This window comes from Phacochoerus africanus, chromosome 10 (assembly GCF_016906955.1).
Source record: "Phacochoerus africanus isolate WHEZ1 chromosome 10, ROS_Pafr_v1, whole genome shotgun sequence".
Lineage (NCBI taxonomy): Eukaryota > Metazoa > Chordata > Mammalia > Artiodactyla > Suidae > Phacochoerus > Phacochoerus africanus.
The window spans coordinates 5,274,080-5,298,857 of NC_062553.1; the positions used below are offsets into that span (position 1 = coordinate 5,274,080).

The following is a 24,778-nucleotide window of genomic DNA, read 5'->3' on the forward strand; positions in this document are numbered from 1 at the left end:
TGGTCATATGAGGAATTCAGGCGAAGCTAGACCTTCCCATTGAGAAACATGCTCTTAAGATCAAAGATCCGTCAACCGAGATGCAGAGTGAAATCATCAGAATTTGCTTCCTCGAAGATCCTGGCCTTGCCTCTTCAGTGAAATCCAGCTCAGGATTCATTCTGTGCCCCCAACATATCAGAGATTTTATTAGACTCCGAGAAACCTGCCTTGCTTCCAAGGAGCAAGTGATTTCCTAGTAAAGACAGAGACATAGACCAATGATTGGGTTCAAGGAAGTGCAGGCTGTGTTGGGTCAAGCACGGGTCCAGGGGGAGACGTGAGGGGCATTCCCCCAGCCTGCAGGGTGGCACAGGCTTCTGGACTCAGTACCTCGAAAGCTGAACCAAAGGAATTACAGCATTTGGTTAGAGGCAGCTAGGAAGAGAGGGATGGAAGTTTCAGGAAGACGTGATGTCATGTGCAAGGCACAGAGGCAGGGAAACGACCAGCAAGGCAGCCCATCTAGGACACAAATTAAAGTGGGGATGCTAGCCAGGGGTGGGATGGAGAGCAAGTTCTAGAAAGTGCATCCCAGTGTGCCTTGTGGGTCAGATTCAGAACCTGGAAGGTAGCACGTCCACTCTGGGCAGCCGTCCCGAGGGGGGAAAAACATCAGCTCCCAGAAGTCCTTCTTGCCATCAGCACTGGGGTGTGATTTTCTACAATGTGAAATTCCCCTAGAAAGAGTCTATTCGGCATTCTCTTCCAACATTCCACATGTGTTCTCAGACCTACAAAAACTTTCATGTCTGCATCTATTTCAATTCCGATTCACCGGGTTAGAGAACCGAATTAAAACTAAGCACGTGCTTAAAGATTTCACCAGAAAAGCTACTCTACCCAATACTCCTCAGAAAGCGTACTCGACTAAACAGCTTTGACCTATGTGAACCCAGAGAATTCCATTTCTTTCTCTGTGCAAGGCAGAAGTCCTTCTGCAGAGCCGCAATTGCCTTTGGCTCCCTAACAAGGACTTCACGGGAAAACCCGGATGGAGCCACTCACCACAAATTCACCAGGAAAGGATGCTCCAGCCCCTGCATGATCTGGAGTTCCCGGAAGACGTTCCGTACTTCGTCCCTCTCGATGCACTTCTGCTTGTTCATGTACTTCATGGCATACATCTTCTTAGTGTCTCGCTTCTGCACGATGCAGACCTGAGGGACAGCCAAAGAGAGAACGTTCAGGTCTACATTTCCGAGGGATGAAAAGGGGCCAGCTCCTCACAGCATCCGACTCCTGGTTCAAGTCTCGGTTCTGCCATCTTGGGAGTGGAGCAGCTCTGGTTCAGGATTCACCTGTTTATCAGACGCGCACACCAGGCGCTGTCCATGCGCTAAGTGCTGAAAAGAGAGCTGCAGAAACAGGAGCGGGGAAGAGGCAGCCCGGCCCCCTAGGAGGTCATAGCTCAAATGCACCAGTGACTACGAGGTTGAGAGACACAGGTCCATGCCCACTGCCCACCAAGGCCCTGGCCTTCCCCATTTCCATGGATGCCTCCACCCGCCCGCCCTGCTTCTCTTCTCCCAGACTCTGTGTGTAGAGCCCACTTTGCTGTGACAGACTGGCCATGCCAGAGTTAAGGCCCATAGAAGCCAAATCTGACTCACGCTGGCAGTCAGGGCGTCTACACACCAGCCCTCCTGCCCAAGCAGTGGCCAAGTCTGAGAACCCCAGGGCTCCCAGAGTTTGAGAGTTTGCCCCCGGGGCTAACAGGCTTGATGACACACCCTTACCGCCAGCCTCCTGCCTTCTGTTCCCTGACTCACTTCCCTGGCCACCCCCTGCACTGGCGTCCTCTCTCCAGGGCCCCTGGAGTCAACTCCCGGGGAAACTGAAATTAAGGCATGTGGCACTGGGGGGACAGAGGACAAGAGGTGACAGCAAAGGCAGCAGCTACAGCCCTGTCTTTTGGGAGCCTGGGCAAAGCATCTCTGGTTCTCACAGGCAAGCCTCACAAGGACCTCGTGGATAAAGACTCCATCTTCCCTCGAGCTCAAGGTCACTGCAGCCTCCAGGGCATGGATGAAGGAGCCCAGCATCACCAAACCCCTCGGTGTCAGGACAGAGGGTCTAACCCACTATGAAAGGACGTGAAAGGACGCAAGAGGCAAAGGCAAAGAAGAGGCTTTAGGGAAGCGGGGGGTACAAAAGAGACAGCGCCTTAGGACACACAGCAAGGAGTACAGCGTGGCTGGAAAAAGCAGCAGGGCGAACGCGCACCAAGTACCCGACATCCTGATGGGGGCTGTGTTCCTTTCCTCAGGCTGCCATCACAAAGGACCACAAGCCGGGGGCTGCAAACAACACGCATTGATTGTCTCCCAGTTCTAGAGACCGCAAACTCCCAATCAGGGGGTCTGCAGGGCCTCGGTCCCTTGGAAGGCTCCAGGAGGAGGTTCTCTTTGTCTTTTCTCATTTCTCAGGGTCCCTCTTCATCCCTCATGGTCCTGGCCTGCAGCTACGTCCCATGAATTTTTGGGATGATGCTATTCAAGCCGGTCCAGTAACTGAAGTTATCACCCTCAGGTGGCAGATAAAGGAAGAGAAGCACAGAAAGGTTTTAGACCTTCTTTGTGCCCTCGGGGCTCAAACCCAGGCCCTCTGCCTCCCTCGCTGGCACTTGTCACCAACAATGCTTTCTCCTTGAGAACAGGGCTGTGACAGAGAACGCCAGGGATATGGGTACGAATCCCGGGAACTTGGGGCTTTCTTCGGGCGTCCCAAGCCACTCCTCTGTTGGAAAATGGACCCCTTTCAGCTCCAAGGCGTTGTGAATCTGAGGCAGATACGAGACGGCAGGAAAAGTCTAAATTCTGACCCCCGCCTTGGTTTCTGCTGCCCGTCTGAGCCTCTGTCTAAGCATCTGTCTGAACCGAGCTAGCACAGCCTGCCCTGTACCAATGGGGTGACACTCAGTGAGACTAAATGAGACCAAGGAAGTGGGAGGGCCTGGCAGTGTCTGGCAGATGATAAATATCACCAGATCTGAATGCCTTTATTTCATGGCGCCTCCAGAAGGATGTTCTTCCAGGCAGGACAATGAGCGGTGTGAGCTAAGGAAGCTGCCTGCGTATCCGTAAGCAAAAGAGGCCTCAGCCATCAAGTCATCACATTCCAGCCAGGTGGACAGGGAGCCCCGAGGGAACTCAGGACACAAACGGGATGCTCTCCAACTAGCAGTCAACCGAGCATCCTCAGTGACGCACCCTGAGGATGAGGAAGCCCAGGGTCCTGAGCCCCAGAGAGGTGACGTGCTTCTCACAGGAATGATTTCAGTGAGCCCAGACGCTTGCATCTTTCCACACAAAGAAAAACACTAATACGGGTCACTTGAGATGGCGGCTTTTCTCTAATTAACAGGAATCTTTTGATGTCCTGATCTAGTGTTTGGTGCAAAAACTCCCATGATCCTGACACCGCTCCCTCTTACCTCTTCGGAGCTGCCCCTCAAAGCCATCTGAGAGTCCTGTCCCCCTGGGCTCAAAGTGCTCAGAAAGTCCACCCCATAAAACGTAACTCTCCATTTTTAGGTTGTGCCTATTTTTTCCAGTGGAGAGTGGCATGAGGTTGGAGGCCCCATGAAACTTCCTTTGCCAGAGAACTCGAAAATGTAAAACCCAGGAGGCAACGGTGCACGGAACAAAAGCTCTGCAGGGCCCTGGTTTGCGGGCATCCGAGGAGAGACTCCCAGAGCCCCGGCACAGGACCCGAGCCCCAGGTGTGCAGGCAGACACGTGGTGAGCCCATCACCCCACTAATGATGGTTCCTCATCCCTCTCCCTCCCCATCTGTCCTCCCAGAATCGATGTGGGGCAGACAAGGCCTCTGCCAGGACCCGGGGCCCTGATGTCCGGTCGGCTGCACCATCTCAAAAAGCTCAGGCTGTGATTCCAGGGAGTCTGAGCAATTCCCCCATCAGGGCAACACCCCCTGGCTCCCACTGATATGACTGAGAATGGGCAAAGGTGCCAAGATGGCTCTCACCTCCCAGGGAGGGGGAAGGGGACACGGCAGCTCTGAGACAGCTGAGGAACTGGGAGAGACGCCTCAAAACAGACTTCGAGTTTGGGCTTTCAAAGCAGAGCTCATGATGTGAATAGGGCTTGGAGGCCTGATTTGGGGGTACCAGACAAAGGAGGGAGGTTGGTACAAGATGTTGCCTGGAGCTTGAAGACTTGGATTTACACGTCAAAGGAGGTCCAGGCATGGGGTCCCGGCCAGCTGATGAAAGGGTGTGGCTGGGACCCCTTAACTTCCTCCTCTGTAAGCCAAGGGCTTGAATCTGTTTTCTTTTTTTTTTCTTTTTATTGTCCTTTAAGGACCACACCCATGGCATGTGGAAGTTCCCAGGCTAGGGGTCGAACTGGAGCTGCAGCTGCCGGCCTATGCCATAGCCACAGCAATGTGGGACCTGAGACGAGTCTGTGACCCACACCATAGCTGATGGCAATGCCAGATCCCTGAACCACTGAGCAAGGCCAGGGATTGAACCTGCATCCTCATGGATACTCGTCAGGTTTGCTACTACTAAGCCCCAAGAGGAGCTCCGTAAATCTATTTTCTAAGGCATCTTAGAAACACTCTGGTTCTCAGAAACACTGAGAAGCCTGGACCCGGGGTCCAGAGAGCTGGGCTCTGCCCCTGGCCCTCCTGCAGACCAGGAGGAGGGCTTTGCATGTACAGCCCTGGCCCTCTGTCCCCACTTCCTCATTAGCCAAGCGAGGCAGGTAGTAACAATGGCTAAATCAACCTGAGCAGGGGATGGAGAGACTAAGATGGAAAAAAGACCTAAGATCAAAGGTACTGGGTTCGTTGCCGGGAGGTCTTGGCAAGTTTGGGCTCTGGGGCCCCTCCGACCAGGGCTTATATCCCAGCTCTTTGCTGTGCAACCACCCCCATCTGAGCCTCAGTCTTCTCATCTGCAGAATGGGGTGGTATGTTCTCATTCCAAGGGCTGCTGCGAGGACAGGAGAGGGAACGCTGTGAGGGGCGTGGGGTGGCACTGTCCCATGGCACGTGCGGAATGGAGGCGCATTTTCTTTACTTCTCAAAGGGCTACAGTCACAGAATGTGCCCGCGACAGAGGGCGCTCAGCAAGAGCAGTTCTTGCTGTGATTACTGGTCCTGTCTTCACAGCCATCATCAGCCACCCATCTGAAGCAAGGGCAGGGTGCGGGCAGGGAGGCCTGCTTTCCGGGGACATGGGGTCACAGATATTTCTGGCCCCTTGGCTACAGCCAGGCCGGCCTGGGAAGCTCAGGGCAACGTTTCCTGCTGAGCGGCCCAGACGGCTTGAGCCAAGCTCTTCAAAGTTCAGACCCAAGGAGATGGGGACAGTTGGCCCCAGGCTGTCAGGCAGGATGACCCGTTCCCAGGGAACAACACGAACAAGACAAAGAGGAAGGGAACAGCAGGATGCAGTCATGGTTGAACAGCCATTGTCGAAAAGCCATGGCCCCTGGAGTTCCCTTCGAACCCGACTAGGAACCATGAGGATGCGGGTTCGATCCCTGGTGTCCCTCAGTGGGTTGAGGATCCGGCATTGCCATGAGCTGTGGTGTGGGTTGCAGACGCGGCTCGGATTCCACGTTGCTGTGGCCATGATGTAGGCTGGCAGCTACAGCTCCAATTCGACCCCTGGCCTGGGAACTTCCATGTGCCACAGATGTGGCCCTAAAAATCAAAGAAACTAAAAAAATTAAAAAGCCACGCCCCAGTTCCAAGCCCCTCGGCTTGTGAAGGTGACCTTATCTGAATAAAGGCTTTCCGCAGATATAATTGACTTAAGGTTCTTAGAGCGAATTCCCATCATGGCTCTGTGGAAACAAACCTGACTAGTATCCATGAAGTGGGGTTCGATCCTTGGCTTCTCTCAGTGGGCTGGGGATCTGGCATTGCCGTGAGCTGTGGAGTAGGTCGCAGATGCGGCTCAGACCCTGAGGTGCTGTGGCTGTGGCTGCAACCTTGATCCAGCCCCTAGCCTGGGAACCTCCATATGCCGCAGGTGCAGCCTTGCAAAAAGAAAAGAAAAAGAGTTAAGGCTCTTAAAATTAAGCCAAGGAAGACCAAAGACCAGGGGAGAGGCCCAGGACAGACTCCCTGGACCCTCCAGAACAGTGGAGAACAAACTTCCATTGTTTTAATCCACCCAGTTTGGGGCTCATTGTTACAGCAGCCACGGGAAACCAATAGGGTCCAAAAACGGCCATCGTGGCCATTCACCTCTGGCTGACCAACTCGGCCTGGCACCTCTGTGATCCTTCCTGTGTGGTGGGTTTCATCCGACCCCTGACCCTCAGGTCTATGGTTAGGTGTCCATGGAGCCCAGCAGAGCGCATAATGCACACAGGTGCCCAGGAAACATGGGCTGGCAGGTGCTGGGCAGACTGACCCCCTGGGCTCCAACCCTGGGCCCTGAGTGCATTCACCTGCCCAGGCAGCATCCAGCTCGCTTCTGTGCTGCCAGAGATCCCACGGTCCAGCCCAACCCCCTGGCCTGTGTCCCCGTGACAGAGAGACCTCGGCATTTAGTGCTGGATATTTCATCGTAAGAGCTTCCTAACTGGCCGATGCCACCTCTGCTCTGGTCCCTAAGGATGTCCTTCTTGCCCAGTGAGAACCTCCCAAACCAGACCCTTCTTTCCCCTCAGGTCTGTGTCTTGTTCAGATTCCTCCGTGCATGCCAAGGGCGGCGGAGAAGAAGCGGGATGGACGGGGAGTTTGGGGGTAGGAGATGCCAACTATTCCCTTTAGGATGGAGAAGCACTGAGGTCCTGCTGTGCAGCACAGGGAACTCTATCCAGTCTCTTGGGATAGAACATGATGGAAGATAACATGGGGAAAAAAAACATATATATATGTATATATGTATTCCTGGGTCACTTTGCTGTACAGCAGAAATGGACACAACACCATAAATCAATTATACTCTAATTTTTAAAAATGAAAAAAAATTCCTCTGCCACAGCTGACAGGGGGGTGTGTGTGTATGTATGTGTGTGTCACACACATACACACACCACACATACATACACACATGCACCACATACACACCCCTTGTGCCAACTATTTCAAATCCCTTAGAATTTCCTTAAGAAGTTTCCTGCTTTTCATCTTTCTTGCTCCCTTTCCTGCCCTCTCACCTGTTAACTCTGTCTCTGCTCATTCATCACCATCTGTAGGAAGCTCCCTGTTATTGGGGGAGAGGGTGCATTGACACCCTTCCCTGCAGCCCCTGTCCCTACACAGCATTAAAAACCCTGTGCTGCCTCCCCCACTGGATTCCCGCTGCCTCCTCCCTGACAGTCAGAACCCAGCACCAGGAAGGCTGGAGAGCCTTGCTGCCTGGTTCGCTATTGAACCCTGAAATTTCAGAGGCTCAAACAGGTGGCCTTGTCACCTTGGCCCTTGACTCCCAGCACCAGCCTGTTCTTTACTGTCCACTCTGCATACCCTTGCTGCGGGCCTCCTACCCCACCCCCCAGGCATCACCACCCCCGGTCTGAGGGCCTCTCTGGCCCTGCCCTGCAGGAAGGAGGCCTGAGCCAGCGGCGTCTACAGAGGAGCCAGAGCGGAAGTGAGCACCTCGGGAGGCGGGGTTCCTGGCACCTGGACCCTTGGCCAGAGGACCTTCCTTCCTCCCGGCTCTCAAACCCGTGGCAATCACACGACGGATGGAATCTGCTGAACCAAAAGAGCAACCTTCAGGCCTCCTGAGCTCAGGACAGGTGTTCCAGAAGGAACGTCAGCTCTCCTCACAGGCAGGCAGCTCTGCCTGGTCCTGGGAGCCTTCCAAATAGAAGAGGCAGGTCCCAAAGTGGACCCAGTGCCCCCCCACCCCCGCCAGGGTGGCACAGAGCCCCTTCCACAAGAAATCACAATTAATGAGGCAGAGAATGAGCAATTTGGCCAGAGCCACCCAAGCTGTGACAGGCAAGCACCCAATTAACACTCCTCATTAGTCTAATTCAATTGGGAATGGATGTTAGAATCATTAATTACAACTTATTAGGACAAATACATAAATGCTAGCTAGCATGGATTTCAGGTGAGTTGCCCTAAGAAAGGCACGTGTCTAAAAAAGAATGTGACTCAATCACCTTCGGTACAGCAGAAATTAACACACCGTGGTAGACTAACTTAGCTGTACTTCAGTTTTTAAAAACACAAAGGCATGTGTCAAGAACACTGTGCATCGGAAATGTGGGAACTGATACCCATTCAGCAAAGAAGGGGGACGATGCACGTTAAGAACCTGTGCCCCACCATCTCCTGCTGGTCCCCTGCGGACCTCACACTCAGAGCCCGGACGACACTGGTTCAGAGGCACACCCAAAGGTCTGAGAGCATCCTGAGATGTTGCATTCTGTTCTATTCTATTCTATTCTATTCTATTCTATTCTATTCTATTCTATTCTATTCTATTCTATTCTATTCTATTCCGTTCCGTTTCGTTCCGTTCCATTCCATTCCGTTAACTTTTGGCTGCTACTACGTCGTGGTACAGAATTTCCTAGGCCAGGGACTGAATCTGCTCCACAGCAGTGACTCAAGCCACAGCCGTGACAATGCCGGTCCTTAACTACTAGGCCACCAGGGAATTCCCAAGAGGTGGTATTTTGTAAAAGCTCCCCAGGGGAGTCTGACATGCAGGCCGATTGAAGATCATTCTGCTGGATTCTTCGGGGAAGACCTGGTCAGGCTGCCTCTTCCATGACCTCAGTGATCAGGACTGGAACCCCCACTTTTCGGCTCAATCCAGCCAGGCTCTGGGGGACAGAGGATGGCAGAATCAGAGGCCAGAGCTCTCCTGGGGACCCAGGACTTTGTGGGCGCAAAGGCCGGCGCTGCCCTTCCGTGGACCAGCCTGGATGCTCCTTCTCACCTGACTCAGCTGACCTGGTCTGCACCGCCTCACCCCACCTCCAGCTCAAGTTCACTTAGCAACTGCCGTTGACTGACGCACAGCTAGAGGGTGACATTAAAGGATGCTGGTTATGTTTGCAGGAGCAAGAATCTGGGATACAACCGAATTGGGGAAAAGAAAAAAATCAGGATGGAATAAGATCACTAAGAGAGAGGGATTGTCCCGGGTACCACGGTTCAAACATCCTCATCGGACAAGAAGACTGTCTTTGGCATGCAATCTGCTTGGCATAGTTACCCCCAAATGAAAATGAGCATCTCACACATATCTGCTGCCACTGCCCCCTTCGTGATACTGTCCCTGCCACAGGACCTTGGCATCTGCTTCCCCTTTTGTCTGCAATGTTCCTTCCCCCAGATCCCCACATGGTCTGTTTCCTTCTTGACACTGAGGTCTGGGTTTAAATGTCCCCTTCTCAAAGACACCTTCCACGTTGCCCTGTCCTCCAGGGAAAGCAAGGCCACCGTCCCAGGCCACTGTACTGAACATCTCTGGCAGAGCAATTGTCATCCTTGAAATCATGTTGGTTTATCACTTGTGTATTTGTCTCCCCTATTAAACGTTCAGCTCTTCGGCATCGGGGACCTCACCGATCTTATTTGCCACACCTAGAATAATGCCGAGACCGAGCAGCTGGCAAAAATGTTTACTGTTTGACTTAAAATGCTGGGCTTTTTCCACCATGCTACCCTTATCTTGGAAGTCCAGCAACTTAGATTGAAAAGATTCCAAAAGACTACATTTTTAAAGGGGAGAAAACAAAGAAAAAAACGCTGACAAGTCAAATGTCTCTGAACATTCAAACTTATAAACAGATATATACAATCAAATCTCCACTTTTAACCCCAAAATGGATTTGTTGCAGTCTGGGCACTAAACTGGAGAGCTGCTATTAATCAAATTTTTTTAACACGATTGATTCACATGCAGATGTGAAAGTCTGGAACGTGGACTGAGACAGTTAATCATATGCTCGTGTGTGAAAATGATCATCACTGCATAATAAGATAGTGTGGAGTCTGGCAATATCATTTGCGCAACTGGTGCTCAATTTTATCCAGAATCTTCCTTTGAGGGACATAAAGAATCGTTATCATAAAACTCTGCACCATTTTCTGCTATTTCATGTGCAGACTGCCTCTGGTTATTCCATGAATTTTAATTAACTGTTTATTCTGGTCCAGCCCTATGGCTCTCGAAGCAGAGGGCCCATTTGCTAATGCAAGAAAGACACTTTGGAAGCAAACGTTTCACAAAGTTCTCCCAAAGGGATCTGCCTCCTTCGCTTGAACATAATTAAGCCCTGTTGACGTCAAACTTGACTCAGAGCAGAACACTCCAGCCTGGACGCTTTCTGCTGGGGCAGAAGCAAAATGTCCATGGGCTCTGCCATCAAAGGTCAAGGGGAACCCGTGATGGGCGGAGAGTGAGGCTGGATGGGGGGAGGGTGGCAGTTAAAGGGGCATTTGTGAAAAACGAGGGTTGCGGCAGGGGAGATGGGGACATTCTCCTTGGGACCCGAACCCAGAGGCAGTCGGCAGACCAGTTCATTGTCAAGACTGTCATTCATTTAATTATATATAACGTATGCCATTCGTATCACATGTACACGTGATATACAAATATATATTAAGAGAATATAAATATGTACACTGCTTTGTAGATATTATATATGTATATGCATACACACACACACACACACACTACTGGTGTAAGGTGGGTATATGTACATGTGCTTATATGTAAACTATTTAGTGGGTGTGTATATACACATACACACTTACATACACACATGCATACCTATGTGTGTGTATATTACTTAATGGACATGTATATATGCATATATACTGCTTTGAAGGTCTATACATATTCATATGTGTGTTTATATATACCATATGTATATATGTGCATATTCATGTGTCTATGTGTACTGCTGAGTGTTTATATGCATATTCATACATGTGTGCTCCTATATATGTATGCTGCTTAGTGAATGTGGATATGCATATGCATTATGCATATACATATGTATAAATGTATCTCTGCATATCTGTACTCTATTTTATACATAAATAGTTGCTTAGTTGGTGCTTAGTGGGTCCTGGGGATACAACTGCGAACGATGAGGAACCCCTGCGGCCCTCACAGAACTGACGTTCTGGTGCCTGAGAGCAACCACTAAGAGAACACATGTATAAGCATCTCATGGAGTCACAGGCAGCAACAGGTGCACTGAAGAAAAGGGGCCGGGAAAGGGCACATGGATATGAAATGCTGGGGGTGGGTATGCAGGAGGGCCTCCACGGAGGGGACGTGAGCAGAATTCTGTGTGCTGGAGTGACGCTTGCAGAGTTCTGGGGGGCAGTGACCACGAAACCGGGCACGGCGAGTGTAAGTGGTTCTGCATCGTAAGGTCAGCGTGCTGCAGGGATGAGCAGAAGGCGGAGCAGAAGATGGAGGGGGCAGAGCGGGCTGTCAGCAAAGTAGGCATAAGCAGGCCTGCAGGCCTTGCAGGTTGGGGTGGGAGGAGTCTGGCGTTCATTCTGGACAGAAGAGAAGCAGTGACCGTGCCATCCAGTTCAAACTTTATCAGAGCCTTGGCTGCTATGTGGGCCAGGGCTTTCCCTCTTCTTTCTCTCTCTTGCTCCCCTATTCTCTGGGTGGCATTTCCTGAGCCTTCACCACGTGCTGAGCCCTAAGCCAGGTAAATAAAACAAACCCCAACTTTTCAGGAATCTCACAGTCTGATGCCAGAGGCAGTCAGCCAACCAAAAAGCCCCTCCTCAACCAGAGGTGCCGTGACAGGTGGCAAGAGGCAGCTAAGAGAGCCAGGTCTCCCCCTGGCACCTCCTCCCAGGTGCTTATCCAAACCTTTCCAGAAGCCACCTTGCCACCCAGGACATAGAGGACATGGAGGCATTTGAAAATTGCTAACCATATGCCAGGTCTGTGGCTGGGGGCCGCGTGGGCTCTGCCCCTTATTTTCAGAGCACATTTTAACATAACTCTGGGCATTGCGTCATTTTTTTTTTTTAAGTCTTCCTCTGACTTCATTTTAGAAAGGTATTTCTGTTCAATACAGAATTCTGGTTTGATAGTTCTCTTTATCACCTGAAAGCTATTGCTCCATTGTATTTGGCTTTTCACAAAGTTTCCATTTCTTAACACAACGTGTCCTTTTGTTCTCGGGTTGCTTTTAAGATTTTCTCTTAATGGTTTTAAGCTATTTGATTATGATGTTTCTGATGATGTTTCCTTTCTTTTTTTTTTTTTTAAGGCCACACCTGCGGCATATGGAAGTTCTCAGACCAGGCGTTGAATTGGAGTTACAGGTGCAACCTAAACTGCAGCTTGTGGCCACGTGCCGGATCCTTAATCCATGGAGCGAGGCCAGGGATCGAACCCGCATCCTCACAGAGACAATGCTGGGTTCTTTTTTTATCTTTTTAGGGCTGCACCTGTGGCATATGGAAGTTCCCAGGCTAGGGGTTAAATCGGAGTTGCAGCTGTCCGCCTACACCACAGCCACAGTAATACCAGATTCAAGCCACATCTGCGACCTCCACCAGAGCTCATGGCAATGCCAGATCCTTAACCCACTAAGCAAGGCCAGGGGTTGAACCCACATCCTCACGGATACTAGTTGGGGTTGTTATGTTGCTCTTGTTTGGAGTTGATAGAACTTGTATTTGATTTTATCATTTTCATCAACTAAAATAAATTCAAGCATTATTTCTTCAAATATATACTCTACGCCCATTCCTCCTTCTGAGATTCCAACCACACATAGGTTAAATTACTAGATTTTGTTCTGTAAGTCCCTGAGGCTCTGTTAATTTTTTCCCCAGGGCTTCATTTTATATAGTTTCTATTTCTGTGTCTTCAAGTTTACTAACCTTTTCTTCTGCACTGCCTAATCTTCTGTTAACCCACTCAATGAATATTTCTTTTCATATATGGAAGTTTTCACTTCTAGAAGTTCTCCTTGGGTGGTTACCAGAGGGGAGGCGGTGGGGGGAGGACAAGATGGGGAAGAGGATGAAGAGGTACAAACGACTAGGTATAAAATAAATAAGACAGGATGTGGCGTACAGCACAGGGAGGCTAACCAACACTCTATAACAACTTCAAACAGAGTATAATCTATAAAAATACCAAAGCACTATTTTGTACAGCTGAAACGAACATTACAAACCAACTTTACTCCAATAAAAATAAAGCAAAATTCCAATGTCCGGTATCCAAAAAAGAAAAAAATCTAGACAGGCAAAGAAGCAGGAAAATATGACACATAAGCAGGAGGAAAACTAATAAAGAGAAAGAGACTCAGAAATGGCGCCAGTGATGAAATTAGCAAATAAGGACTTTAAAAGCGCTATTATTAATATGCTCCGCATGTGCAAGGAATTTAAGGAAAATGTGAATGTAACAAAGACAGAAATGGGCATTCTTGTTTTTCAGAAGAGGAAACAGGTTTGCAGACGCTTTTTGACAGGTCCAAGTTCACATGGCTGGAAGCAGCAGGACCAGAATCTGAGCCCAGCACCCCCATCCCAAAAGCCCACGTTCTTTATTCTATGTTACTTTACCTCCCAAACCGAATGTCCAGCGTTGTTGGACACTGATGGACGCCCTTCTCTGGACCCCCTTAGGTTTCTGCTGATACACTAAAGCTAGTTTCCAACTAACTTCTGGATGAGGGAGACACATGTCAAACAAAACAGGCTGTGTGTGGCAGCAGGATGCTGTCCAGGCTTCCAACTCATCACATGTAAAGTGGGGATTCTAACACCCGGCCCCCTGGGCTTTTAGGGGGACAAGGATGGTAAGAGGGATCTGGTTCCCAGGACAAGGGCAGGGAGTTATTGATTGGTCAGGACTCTCCAGGTGGCAAATACCCGCAGCCCAACATGATCTTGCATAAGCAAAATAGGATGCCAGCTCCCGTAGCTGGCAATGACTACGGATATGGCTCACAGGCCTGGAAGGGCACAGAGACGGAGGCACTGATGATACCTGTCCCATGTCCCCTCTCGGGCACCTCCACACACCTCAGGCTGCTTACTGCGGACACCTGTGACTCAATGCTGGGGGGCGGGGAGGGACTGAGGGGTTCTGCCCCGGATGGGGCAACTCAAAATGCACAAGACGTAATGCTGCTTAAGGCAGCCCTTCATCCATGATGAACAGGGAACTGTGCATAAAAGCATCAGCTTCTCTGACCTTCCGCTGCCTTGAAGGCCCCTGTGCGTGGAAGTCCCAGATGGCAGTGAGTCCAGGTAACTCAGAGGTGAGCGGCTTCATCGAACACCTGTCTTTGACTGCCTTCCTTGCTGTGTCGCACCCCCTCTCTCTTGCACGTGTTTCCTGGGATCAGCTCCCCCAGACCTGCTGGCACTCAATTCCTCTCAATTTCAGCTCCTGGAGGGACCCAAGCTCAGGGACCAGCAGGCCCAGGACTGGGGTCCGGCAAGCGAGGGGGCAAAATCTAAGGAAGTGATGCTGACCCTGCACTGGGAGGACCCTGAGGGCAGTGCCCCCTTAATTTTGCCCACCCGGTGCCTGCTCGCCCCAATCCTGACCCGACTCAGCAGGGCTCCATCGCTCCACCTGCCTCTTATCTCTTCTGTATCTTCACTCTGGGCTTCATTCCTTCCTTCTGCAGAGAGACATCACCTTCAATAGTTGCTGAGGATACCAGCCACCGACTCAGGTGGACCTGCTGTCTCACGGTACATCATTCATGAGAGGGAGAGGGAGAGAAGAAGCCTTTCAACTCTGATTCCGTGGAAGGATTCTGATTGGCCAGGCTGGGGTCACACAGCCACTTCTTGGACCAATCACTGGTCTGGCTGAATAGAGCCCAAGTGGCTGGCATGGCCGTGTCACATGTGCATTTCTGAAGGTGAGTGGGGGACCACAACGACTGAGGGCCTCCTGTGCGCATGTGGGGTGTGGGAGGTGTTTTCCAAAGCAAAGAGGTGTCTCCTTCCCTTTTCAGAGATGAGAAAACCAAGCTTCGGCGTGGTGAATTTACATTCCCAGGTAGCCACACTCATACGTATCAGAGTCAGCCTGCTTCCCAAATCTAAGGTGCTTCCACGGGACATGTAAGCATGAATCTGCTGGGCCTCAACTGTCCCAGAATTCAGCCATTCAAGGGTTATACAAATTTTCAGTAAATTCTTGCTGAAATCAGTGGATCACCTGCAGCTGTTTATTGACTTTGGCGCCGCACTGGGGAAGCAGAACTTCTCCCAGCGTGAAAGCGAAATGAGGCTTCTGTGAATTCACATGTGCTTTTTCCTGATAACCAAGGCTATTGTCACACTTGAACAATGAAATGTCTTTCTTGAAAACTCTTCATAAATGCCGGCTATCACACCTGTCAAAGGCAGAATGCAACGCCAAAACATCCGTTCAATATCAGGAGGGTGGCTTTCTTCATCCTTGTCCAGCCCACTTCCACCCTGAGTCTCCTAACAGCCGTGTAGACCCATCTGCTTGGACCGTGACCGACAGCGATTGTTTTGGTATTTTGCCCCGAACAATGCTATGTTCGATGGCCCGGATCTAACTTCATCCTGAGTACGGGAGGCCTGTGTACCTTCTACATGAATCTGGGTGTCATCAAGAAATTGCTACAACCTAACAGTGACTTAAAAATGGAGCCTCTAGAAAGCTCGCCTTTTTCAGATCATCCATTATAATCATAGCTTTAATACATTTATGCTCTGGCTGACAGGTTCTGAGAGCCAAGCCAGAAGGGAAACAGCAGCACGGATGTAGGCAGAAAAGGAAAAGAAAACTTGAAAGGATGGTAGCCGGATATAATTAATTACTGACTCATGAGGATACAAGCTCATGGATTTAGATTAGGACAGGAAGGGGTGCAAAGGGCTCAGACCAAAACCACTGATGTGAGGATGAAAGAGATGCTTCTATGCAGCGCCGATCGTGTTGTGGATTCAGAGTTGCTTCAATTTCCCTTCAGCCATGAAATGCTCAACATTATATGGAATGATGGCATTCCCATCATGGTGCAGTAGTGAACGAATCCGACTAGGAACCATGAGGTTGCGGGTTTGATCCCTGGCCTTGCTCAGGGGGTTCAGGATCCGGCGTTGCCGTGAGCTGTGGTGTAGGTTGCAGATGCGACTTGGATCCCGCGTTGCTGTGGCTCTGGCGTAGGCCGGTGGCTACAGCTCCGATTAGACCCCTAGTCTGGGAACCTCCATATGCCGCAGGAAGCGGCCCTAGAAAAGGCAGAAAGACAAAAAACCAAAAAACAAAAACATTACATGGAGTGACTGGCCAATGGGGACCCGCTGTACAGCACAGAGACCTCTACCCAATATTCTGTGATCGTCTCTGTGGGGAAAGAATCTCAAAGAAGAAGGGGAGTGTGTACACGGAGAAATGAATCATTCTGTTGTACAGCAGACATTATCCAACCTTGGAAATGAACCATACGTCACTAAAACTAAAAAATGAAAAAGAGAAATCCAATTTGAGGGTCTTTAAAAAAAAAAAAGATGAGAGACAATAGAAAGTAAAGATTTGAGGGGATTTTTAAAGGTTTTGTTGTGGATGAAGTTCAGCCCCCATCTGTGAGAATAGAGGTCAACTTCCCATGTTCTCTGGACCACAACCCCCTCTTCGGAAAAATCTAGAGAAAGGGAAGCTTAAATGCGGCACGTAAACGCTGCCCAAATCTCTGGCTGACCGCTGAAGGTCACATGTCTGGGGCAGACTGGAAACTGAAGAGTAAGGAAACAAGAAATGGACCGAGGCTTATCAATCCAAGAACGTTAATTACGGTTCGAAAATACATTTTAAAAGAAATACAATCCAATCCAAATTCTATACAACAGAACATTCACCATATCTGGGATGCAACCCCAAACTACTCAATATACAAAGAATCAGTAGAGGTGAATCTTTTTTTTAACTTTAAAAAAAAAATTATAGTTGATTTACAATATCGTGTCACTTTCCATTGTACAGCAAAGTGACCCTGTCATACAAATATACACCTTCCATTTCTTATATCATCTTCCATCATGGTTTATCCCAAGAGACTGGATAGAGTCCCGTGCGCTGTACAGCAGGACCGCAGTGCTTACCCCTGCTAATGGGATAGTTTGGATCGACTAACCCCAAACTCCCCGCCCACCCCGCTTCCTTCCCCCGCCCCCTTGGCAACCACAGGTCTGTTCTCTACGGCCGGGAGGTGAATCTTAAGATGACCCAAGTATTGGAATTAGCATAAAGGACATAAAAACAGCTCATACGACTGACTATGGATAATATAGGAAATTTAAGCAAAAAAAGAGGAACTGTCTTCTTTCAGCCCAGAATTTCCACCTAGGCCCATCATAGTCACTGCTGAGAATCAAAGATGAAAGGAACATCTTGAAAGGAGGCAGATGAAAGGGACACAGTCCTCCCAGATAAGAACGATTTCGTTTAAGGACTTCTCATCAGAAAGCATGGCGGTCAGCTGACAATGGTACAAAGTCTTTAAAGCCATGAAGAAACAACTGTCAACCCAATAAACTGTATCCAGGAGAAATATTCTTCAGGAAAGAAGGTGAAACAAGTACCTTTTCGTAAAATAAAAGTAAGAGAAGAGGCATCGACAGGAGACTTGCACCGCATAAAATTCTGAAGGAAACTCTTCAGGATGAATGGAAGGAATACCAGAGGGAAATTCAGACCCTCGTGAAAGCTGGGGTGAAAGCATCCAGGACCATTTTCCTCCTATTTTTTTTTTAAAGCCAAGTTTTAAAAACACATTTTTTTAAAAAATATATATATATATGACACTATAATACATGTATACATTTATATATATTTAAAGCAAAAAACCTATAATATCGTATTGGAGATTTATGATTTAAGAAGTTGTGATACATATGAAAACCCTGGTGTAATGGTTGACAGGGGTGGCAAACAGACCTATACAGTTGCCAGGCTTTAGTATTTTCCGTGACGTATAAAGCATTAACTCCAAGCAGACTGTGAAATAAACCGAGGATGTGAGTTACACTCCCTAGCGCGACAATTATGAAAACATAGTACCTGGAAGTGTAGCTACAAAGTCCATGGATCAATTAAATGGGGATTCGAAATATCCAGTGAATCCCAAACAAAACAGGAAAAGAGAAAAAGAACAAAACAAGAGAACACGAGACAGAGAGAATGAGCACAAATAAAACCAGCCCAGCCCAAATGAAGCCAAATTAATAATTGCATTTACTGTGAATGGACTCAAAGACAGAGCCTGCCAGACGGATTTAAAGAGAAGCAACACCGAACAATATGCCACCTTCAAGAGATTTATGTCAAACATAAAAACACAGATTGCATGAAAGAATATATGCCGTGTAGGTTGGAATGACCGTATTAATCTCAGAGAAAATAAGCTCTGAGCAAAGATCATTAGCAGAGATAGAAGATAACATTTCCCAATGATAATAAGGTCAATTCATCGTGAGGCCATGACAACCGTACGTCTGGATGCGTCTCCCAACAGACCTTCAACGGATACGAAGCAGAACCGACAGACGTACGGGAGGAAGACATGAGTCCATAAGGCGTTGAAGATTTTACACGACGGCCACGGAAATGGGTAACACCACCAGGGGGTTAAAATCAGTGAGGACAGAGAGCAAGCAGGGAGGCGCTTCGAGATGGCAGAGGAGGAAGAGTCTCGACCTCACCCCCTTCCAGGACACAACAAATTTACTGCTACCTATGGGAAAACTCCCCCATGGGAAGGACCTGGAAACCGGCTGAACAGCTCTTCCACCCCAAAGGAGCTAAGAGCCACATCGAGACGGGAAGAGACGCCATCTCGCCAAAAACCCCACCCCCAGCAATCGGGAGGGACCGCACACACATGAAGCCAGGGGTCTGTGCCCATATCACGCACTCTGACCTTTGGGGGCTGCATGGGTAAGATGAGCCCCCAAAGTGCCTGGCATTGAAAACCAGCAGGACTTACATCCAGAAGACCCCCAGGGCTGTAGGGAGCAGAGGATCCACTCTGAAAGGGCTTGCACGCAGACTCACTTGCCCCGGGACCCAGCACCAAAGCTACAGTTTGAAAAGGCCTAGCGCAGGAGTTCCCGTTGTGGCTCAGTGGTTAACGAATCCAACTAGGAACCATGAGGTTTCAGGTTCGATCCCTGGCTTTGCTCAGTGGGTTAAGGATCCGACGTTGCCGTGAGCTGTGGTGTAGGTCTCAGACTCGGCTCGGATCCCGTGTTGCTGTGGCTCTGGTGTAGGCCAGCGGCAACAGCTCCGATTAGACCCCTAGCCTGGGAACCTCCATATGCCATGGGTGTGGCCCTAGAAAAAAGATGAAAAAAAAAAAAAAAAAAGAAAATGCAAAGGCCTAGCCCACATGTGAAGGTCTATTCACTAGTCTTAATGCACCTGCTGGAGGGCTAGGAATCTGTTAGGACGCCCCCTGGTGACACAGACGCTGGCAGGTGCCGTTTTTGTGTTTTTCTTCTACCTCGCTAGTGCCAGAGCTGGCAGGCACATTTTTGCACTGTCCCTCCAATGTGCTAGTCACAGTGTGCGTGCCCCATGCTCATGCCATGTCCACAGCCCTGCCAGAGCCAGGCACGTGAAGCCCATTCTGGGGGTGCCCTCTTAGCACTGGACTCTGGAGGCCAGGGGACACTGTGTTTGGGGACCTCATGGGTCTGAAACGATCAAAGGGACAATTCTTGGCAGGACCCCACACTCTAGTCACTGTGTAGACAGCGGGCTGAGACGTGCCCCCCATCTCCCTGTGTAAAAGGCCTATTCACCTGTCTTGGAGCTTCAGCCTAAGGCACCGTCTCCAGGTACTGTACATACCTAGAGGCTATGGGAGTGTCACCATCACTAGTCCTCAGGGACATGCAAAGCAAAACCACAAGGAGAGGTCACCTCTCACCTGTTCGAATGGCGATCTTCAGGAAGACAAGAGCTAACAACTGTTGGTGAGAATGTGGGGAAAGGGGACCCTAGGATGCTGTTGGGGGGGGGTGTAAAGTGGTTTCCATACTGTATGGAGGGGTCTCCAAAAACTGAAAATAAAGCTACCCTATTACCCAGCAGTCTCATTTCTGGATATTTATCCAAAGGAAATGAAAACAAAATGCAGAAAGGCTGGTTTGGTTTTGTTTTTTTATTATCGATCCGTGATATATCCACAGACCGGTTCTTTGTCCGATATGAGACCATCTTCCAGCAGACGGTGGTGTGCCTACTAATTTCATTATTAGTGTGTTTTGATGCACAGAAATTTTAAATTTTGATGGGGCCGAATTTGTTGAGTGTTGTTCTTTTTAGGTTATGCGTGACTTGCAAAAGAAAACTTGGCTCAGGAAAACATCCTGAAATTATGAGATTATTTTCCTATGTTTACTCTCTAAAACTTTTATGGCTCTGGCTTTTACGTTCAGTTCTGTGATTCGTCTTGGATCACATTTTTTGTAGGATATAAGGTCAGGGTCGAGATGCAATGACTTTAGAATCATTGCTCATGTTTTGGTGTCATATCCCAAAACTGGCTGCCAAGACCAATGCCAAGGAGCCTCTTCCCTAGGTTTGCTTTCAGGGGTTTTACAGTATCAGTTCTTATGTATGTCTTTAATTCATCTTGAGTTAATTTTTGCGAGGGACATAAAAAGAAGTCCAGTTTTCTTTTACTGCGTGTGGTTTTCCAGTTTTCCACTACCATTGTCAAAAAGACTATCCTTTCCCCATTGCGTATTCTTGGCCCCTTTGTGAAATACTAGTATCAAAAAAGTATCTGTGCTCTCATGGTGTTTTTTTTTTTGGGGGGGGGGGGCGCAGGTGCAGCATATGGAAGTTTCCGGGCTAGAGATTAAATCGGAACTATGGCTGCCAGCCTACACCACAGCCACAGCAATGGCAGCTCTGAGCCACCTGTGCAACCTATACACAGCTCACAGCAATGCCAGATCCTTAACCTACTGAGGCCAGGGATTGAACCCACATCCTCATGGGCACTAGTCGGGTTCATTTCTGCTGCGCCACAACAGGAACTACTCTGTACTCTCATATTAACTGCAGCATTATTCATAATAACTCAGACCTAAAGGTCCATCAATGGATAAATAAGATGTGAGACAGACAGATAGATACACACACACAGACTATTCAGCCATGAGAAAAAAGGGAACTCTGCCATTTGGGACAATATGGATGGACCTTGAGGGTATTACGCTTAATGACATAAGCCAGACAAAGACAAATATTGTATGATATTACTTATATGTGGAATCTAAAAGAACTGAACTCATAGAAACAAACAGAGAATGGTGGTTACCAGGGACTGGAGGTAAGGTAGTTAGGGATATATTCTTCTTCCTTTTTTTTTTTTTTTGTCTTTTTAGGGCCACACCTGCAGCATATGGAGGTTCCCAGGCTAGGGGTTGAATTGGAGCTGTAGCTGCCAGCCTACGCCACAGCCACAGCCAAGTCAGATCTGAGCCACACCTGCGACCTACACTACAGCTCCTGCAACACTGGATCCTTAGTCCACTGAGTGAGGCCAGGGATCGAACCTGAGTCCTCATGGATCCTAGTCTGATTCATTTCCACTGAGCCACGACAGGAACTCCCTCGGGGCATATTCTTAAAGGTTAAACATCTCCAACTAGAAGACGAGTCAGTTCTGGAACCCATGACACTGTGTTGGAAATGTCGACACTGCTGAGACAGGAGATCTCACATGTTCTCACCGCAAAAGAGAAACGGGGTGATAGACACGCCAGCTAAAGTTAGTGACAATCATATTGCAATACATAAATGCATCAAATCAACATGGTGTGTACCTTGACCTTCTATGTCCATTACACGTCAATAAAAACATTTTAAGACATGCAATAAAGATGTTTAGAAGAATGCAAGAAGACAGTCGATTCGTTTTTTTAATGGAAAAAGCTTTGAATAGAAAGATAACAAAGGAAGATATATATGTAACCGGCCCTTAAGCGCGGGGGGGAAATATTCATCATCATATTAGTCATCAGGGAAAGGCTACTACAAACACACTGAGGAGTTCCCTGTGGCTCAGTGGTAATGACCCCGACGAGTATCCTAGGATCCATGAGGACATGGGTTCGATCCCTGGCCTCGCTCAGTGGGTTACAGATCCGGCATTGCCATGAGCTGTGGTGTAGGTCACAGATGCAGCTCAGATCTGGCATTGCTGTGGCTGTGGTGTAGGCCGGTGGCTGTAGCTCTGATTCAACCCCTAGCCTGAGAACTTCCATATGCTGTGGGTGCGGCCCTGAATAGACAAACGGCAAAAAAAAAAAAAAAAAAAAAAAAAAAAAATGAACTCTTAGTAGGAGTATGAAGTGGTATAACCATGATGGACAACCTTTTTACTTATTTCAACAAAACTAAACAAAAACCTACTCTTTATCCAACTTCAATCCTAGATATTTACCCAAGAGAAATGAATCAGCTACAGCTCTGACTCAACCCCTAGCCTGGGAACCACCATATAGTGTGGGTGCAGCCCTAAAAGGATAAAAGACAAAAAAAAGTGGGATTTATTCCTGGGATGTAAAGATGGTTCAACAAATGACAGTCAATTAATGTGATAACAGCAAATTAAGAGAATAAGGATAAAAAATCACATGATTGTCTCAATGGAGGCAGAAAATGCACTGGACAAAAAATGCAACACCCTTTCATGATTTAAACAAAAAAAAAATCAATACACAAGGAACAGGAGGAAATTAACACAATATAACAAAGGCACATATGAAAAGGCCACAGCTAACATTATATTCAGTGTTGGAAAACACAAAGAATTCCCTCTAAGATCAGGAGCAAAGCAGGAATGCCCTCCTCACCATTTCTATTCAACATAGACTAGAAATTCTAGCTAAAGTAATCAGTTAAGAAAAAGAAATAAAAGGCATCCAAATCATCAAGGAAGAAGTAATAGAGTCCCTGTTTGCAAATGACATGATCTTATATAAAAAAAAATCCTAAACGTGCCATAAAAAATAGGACTAACAAATTAATTCAGTAAATTCCCAGGATGCACCATCGACATACAAAAATCAGCTATGTTTCCATATACTAACAATGCACTATCTGAAAAGAACATTTGGGAAAGAATCCCCTCATAGAACCAGAAAAGAATAAAACACTTAGGAATAAACATAACTAAGGAAGTAAAAAACATTGATATTGAAAACTACAAAACATCAATTAAAAAAAAATTAAACAAGACAGAAACAAATGGAAAGGCATCTTTTTCATGGATTGGAATACTTTATATTGTCAAAATGTCCATACTACCCAAATCTATCTATGGATCCAATATAACCCCCATCAATATCCCAATGCATTTTTTTGAAGAAGAAATAGAAAAATAATTCTAATTCATATGCCACTCCAAAAGACCACAAATAGCCAAATCTATCCTAAGCAAAAACAAAACTGGTAGCATCACACTTCCTTGTTTCAAATTATGCTACAAAGTTACAGTAATCAGAACAGCATGGTACTGGCCTAAAGATTAACATACAGACCAATGAAATCAAACAGAAAGCCAGAAATAAATCTATACATATATGGTCAACTGAAGCTTGACCAGAGTGCCTAAAAATGTTCAATGAGTCTTTTCAAACAAAGAATGTTGGGAAAATTGGATACCCCTATGCAAAAAGATGAAACTGGACCCTTATCTCACACCATACACAAACAAATCAATTCAAAATGGGAGTTCCTGGTGTGACTCAGCAGGTTAATTAGTATCCATGAGGATGTGGGTTTGATTCCTGGCCTCACTCAGTGGATTAAGGATCTGGCACTGCCTTGAGCTGTGGTGTAGGTCACAGACATGGCTTGGATCCCACGTTGCTGTGACTGTGGCATAGGACAGCAGCTGTGGCTCTGATTTGAACCTTAGCCTGGGAACTTCCATGTGCCACAGGTGAGGCCCTAGGAAGCCAAAAAAAAAAAAAATCAACTCAAAATGGTTTGAAGATTTAAATGCTAAGATATAAAATTTTCTTCAAACCTCCTAGAAGAAAATATAAGGAAAAAGCTCCAGGACATTGGTCTTTGCAATGATTTCAAATACATGACACCAAAAGCCCAGATAACAAAAATAAGCAGGTGAGACTACATTCGACTATAAAGCTTCTGCACAGCAAATGATCAAGAGTGCAAAGGTGACCTATAGAAAGAGGGAACATATTTGCAACCCATATATCTGATAAGGAGTTAATATCCAAAATATGTAAGTAACTCCTACATTCAACAATACAAAAACAAACAAAAAGCCCTAAATAACCTCATTTTAAAATGGCTACAGACTTGAATAGACATTTCTCCAAGGAAAACACACAAATGGCTAAGAGGTATATGAAAACTTGCTCAACATTATTAATAACCAGAGAAAAGGTAAATCAAAATCCCAATGAAATAGCACCTCACATCTGACAGGACGCCCACTGTAAAAAAAAAAAAAAAAAAGACAACGAATGATGGTGAGGAATGAGGAGACACCGGAGCCCTTGCATAGTGTGAAAAACAGTACGGAGAGTCCTCAAAAATATTACAAAATAGAACTACCATATGATGTGATCCAGCAACCCCACTTCTGAGTGTTTCACCAAAAGAATTGGACTCAAGAGAACACGCACTCCTAGGTTCACTGCCGCACTGTTCACTTTAGCCAAGATGCAGTAACAACCTACATGTCCATCAACAAATGACTGGATAAAGAAATGCAGTATCTAGGTACCAGGG

At 47.7% G+C, this 24,778-nt stretch overlaps 1 protein-coding gene across 1 annotated transcript in view; it reads right to left on the reverse strand.

Annotated features, from left to right (window-relative positions):
• Window positions 1–24,778, reverse strand: part of STK32B (serine/threonine kinase 32B) — a 366,748-nt gene that overhangs the window by 247,793 nt on the left and 94,177 nt on the right. The window contains exon 3 of the mRNA XM_047799270.1: window positions 1,048–1,199. Within this exon, the coding sequence (XP_047655226.1) occupies window positions 1,048–1,199 (152 nt within the window). The remainder of the gene's footprint in view (window positions 1–1,047; window positions 1,200–24,778) is intronic.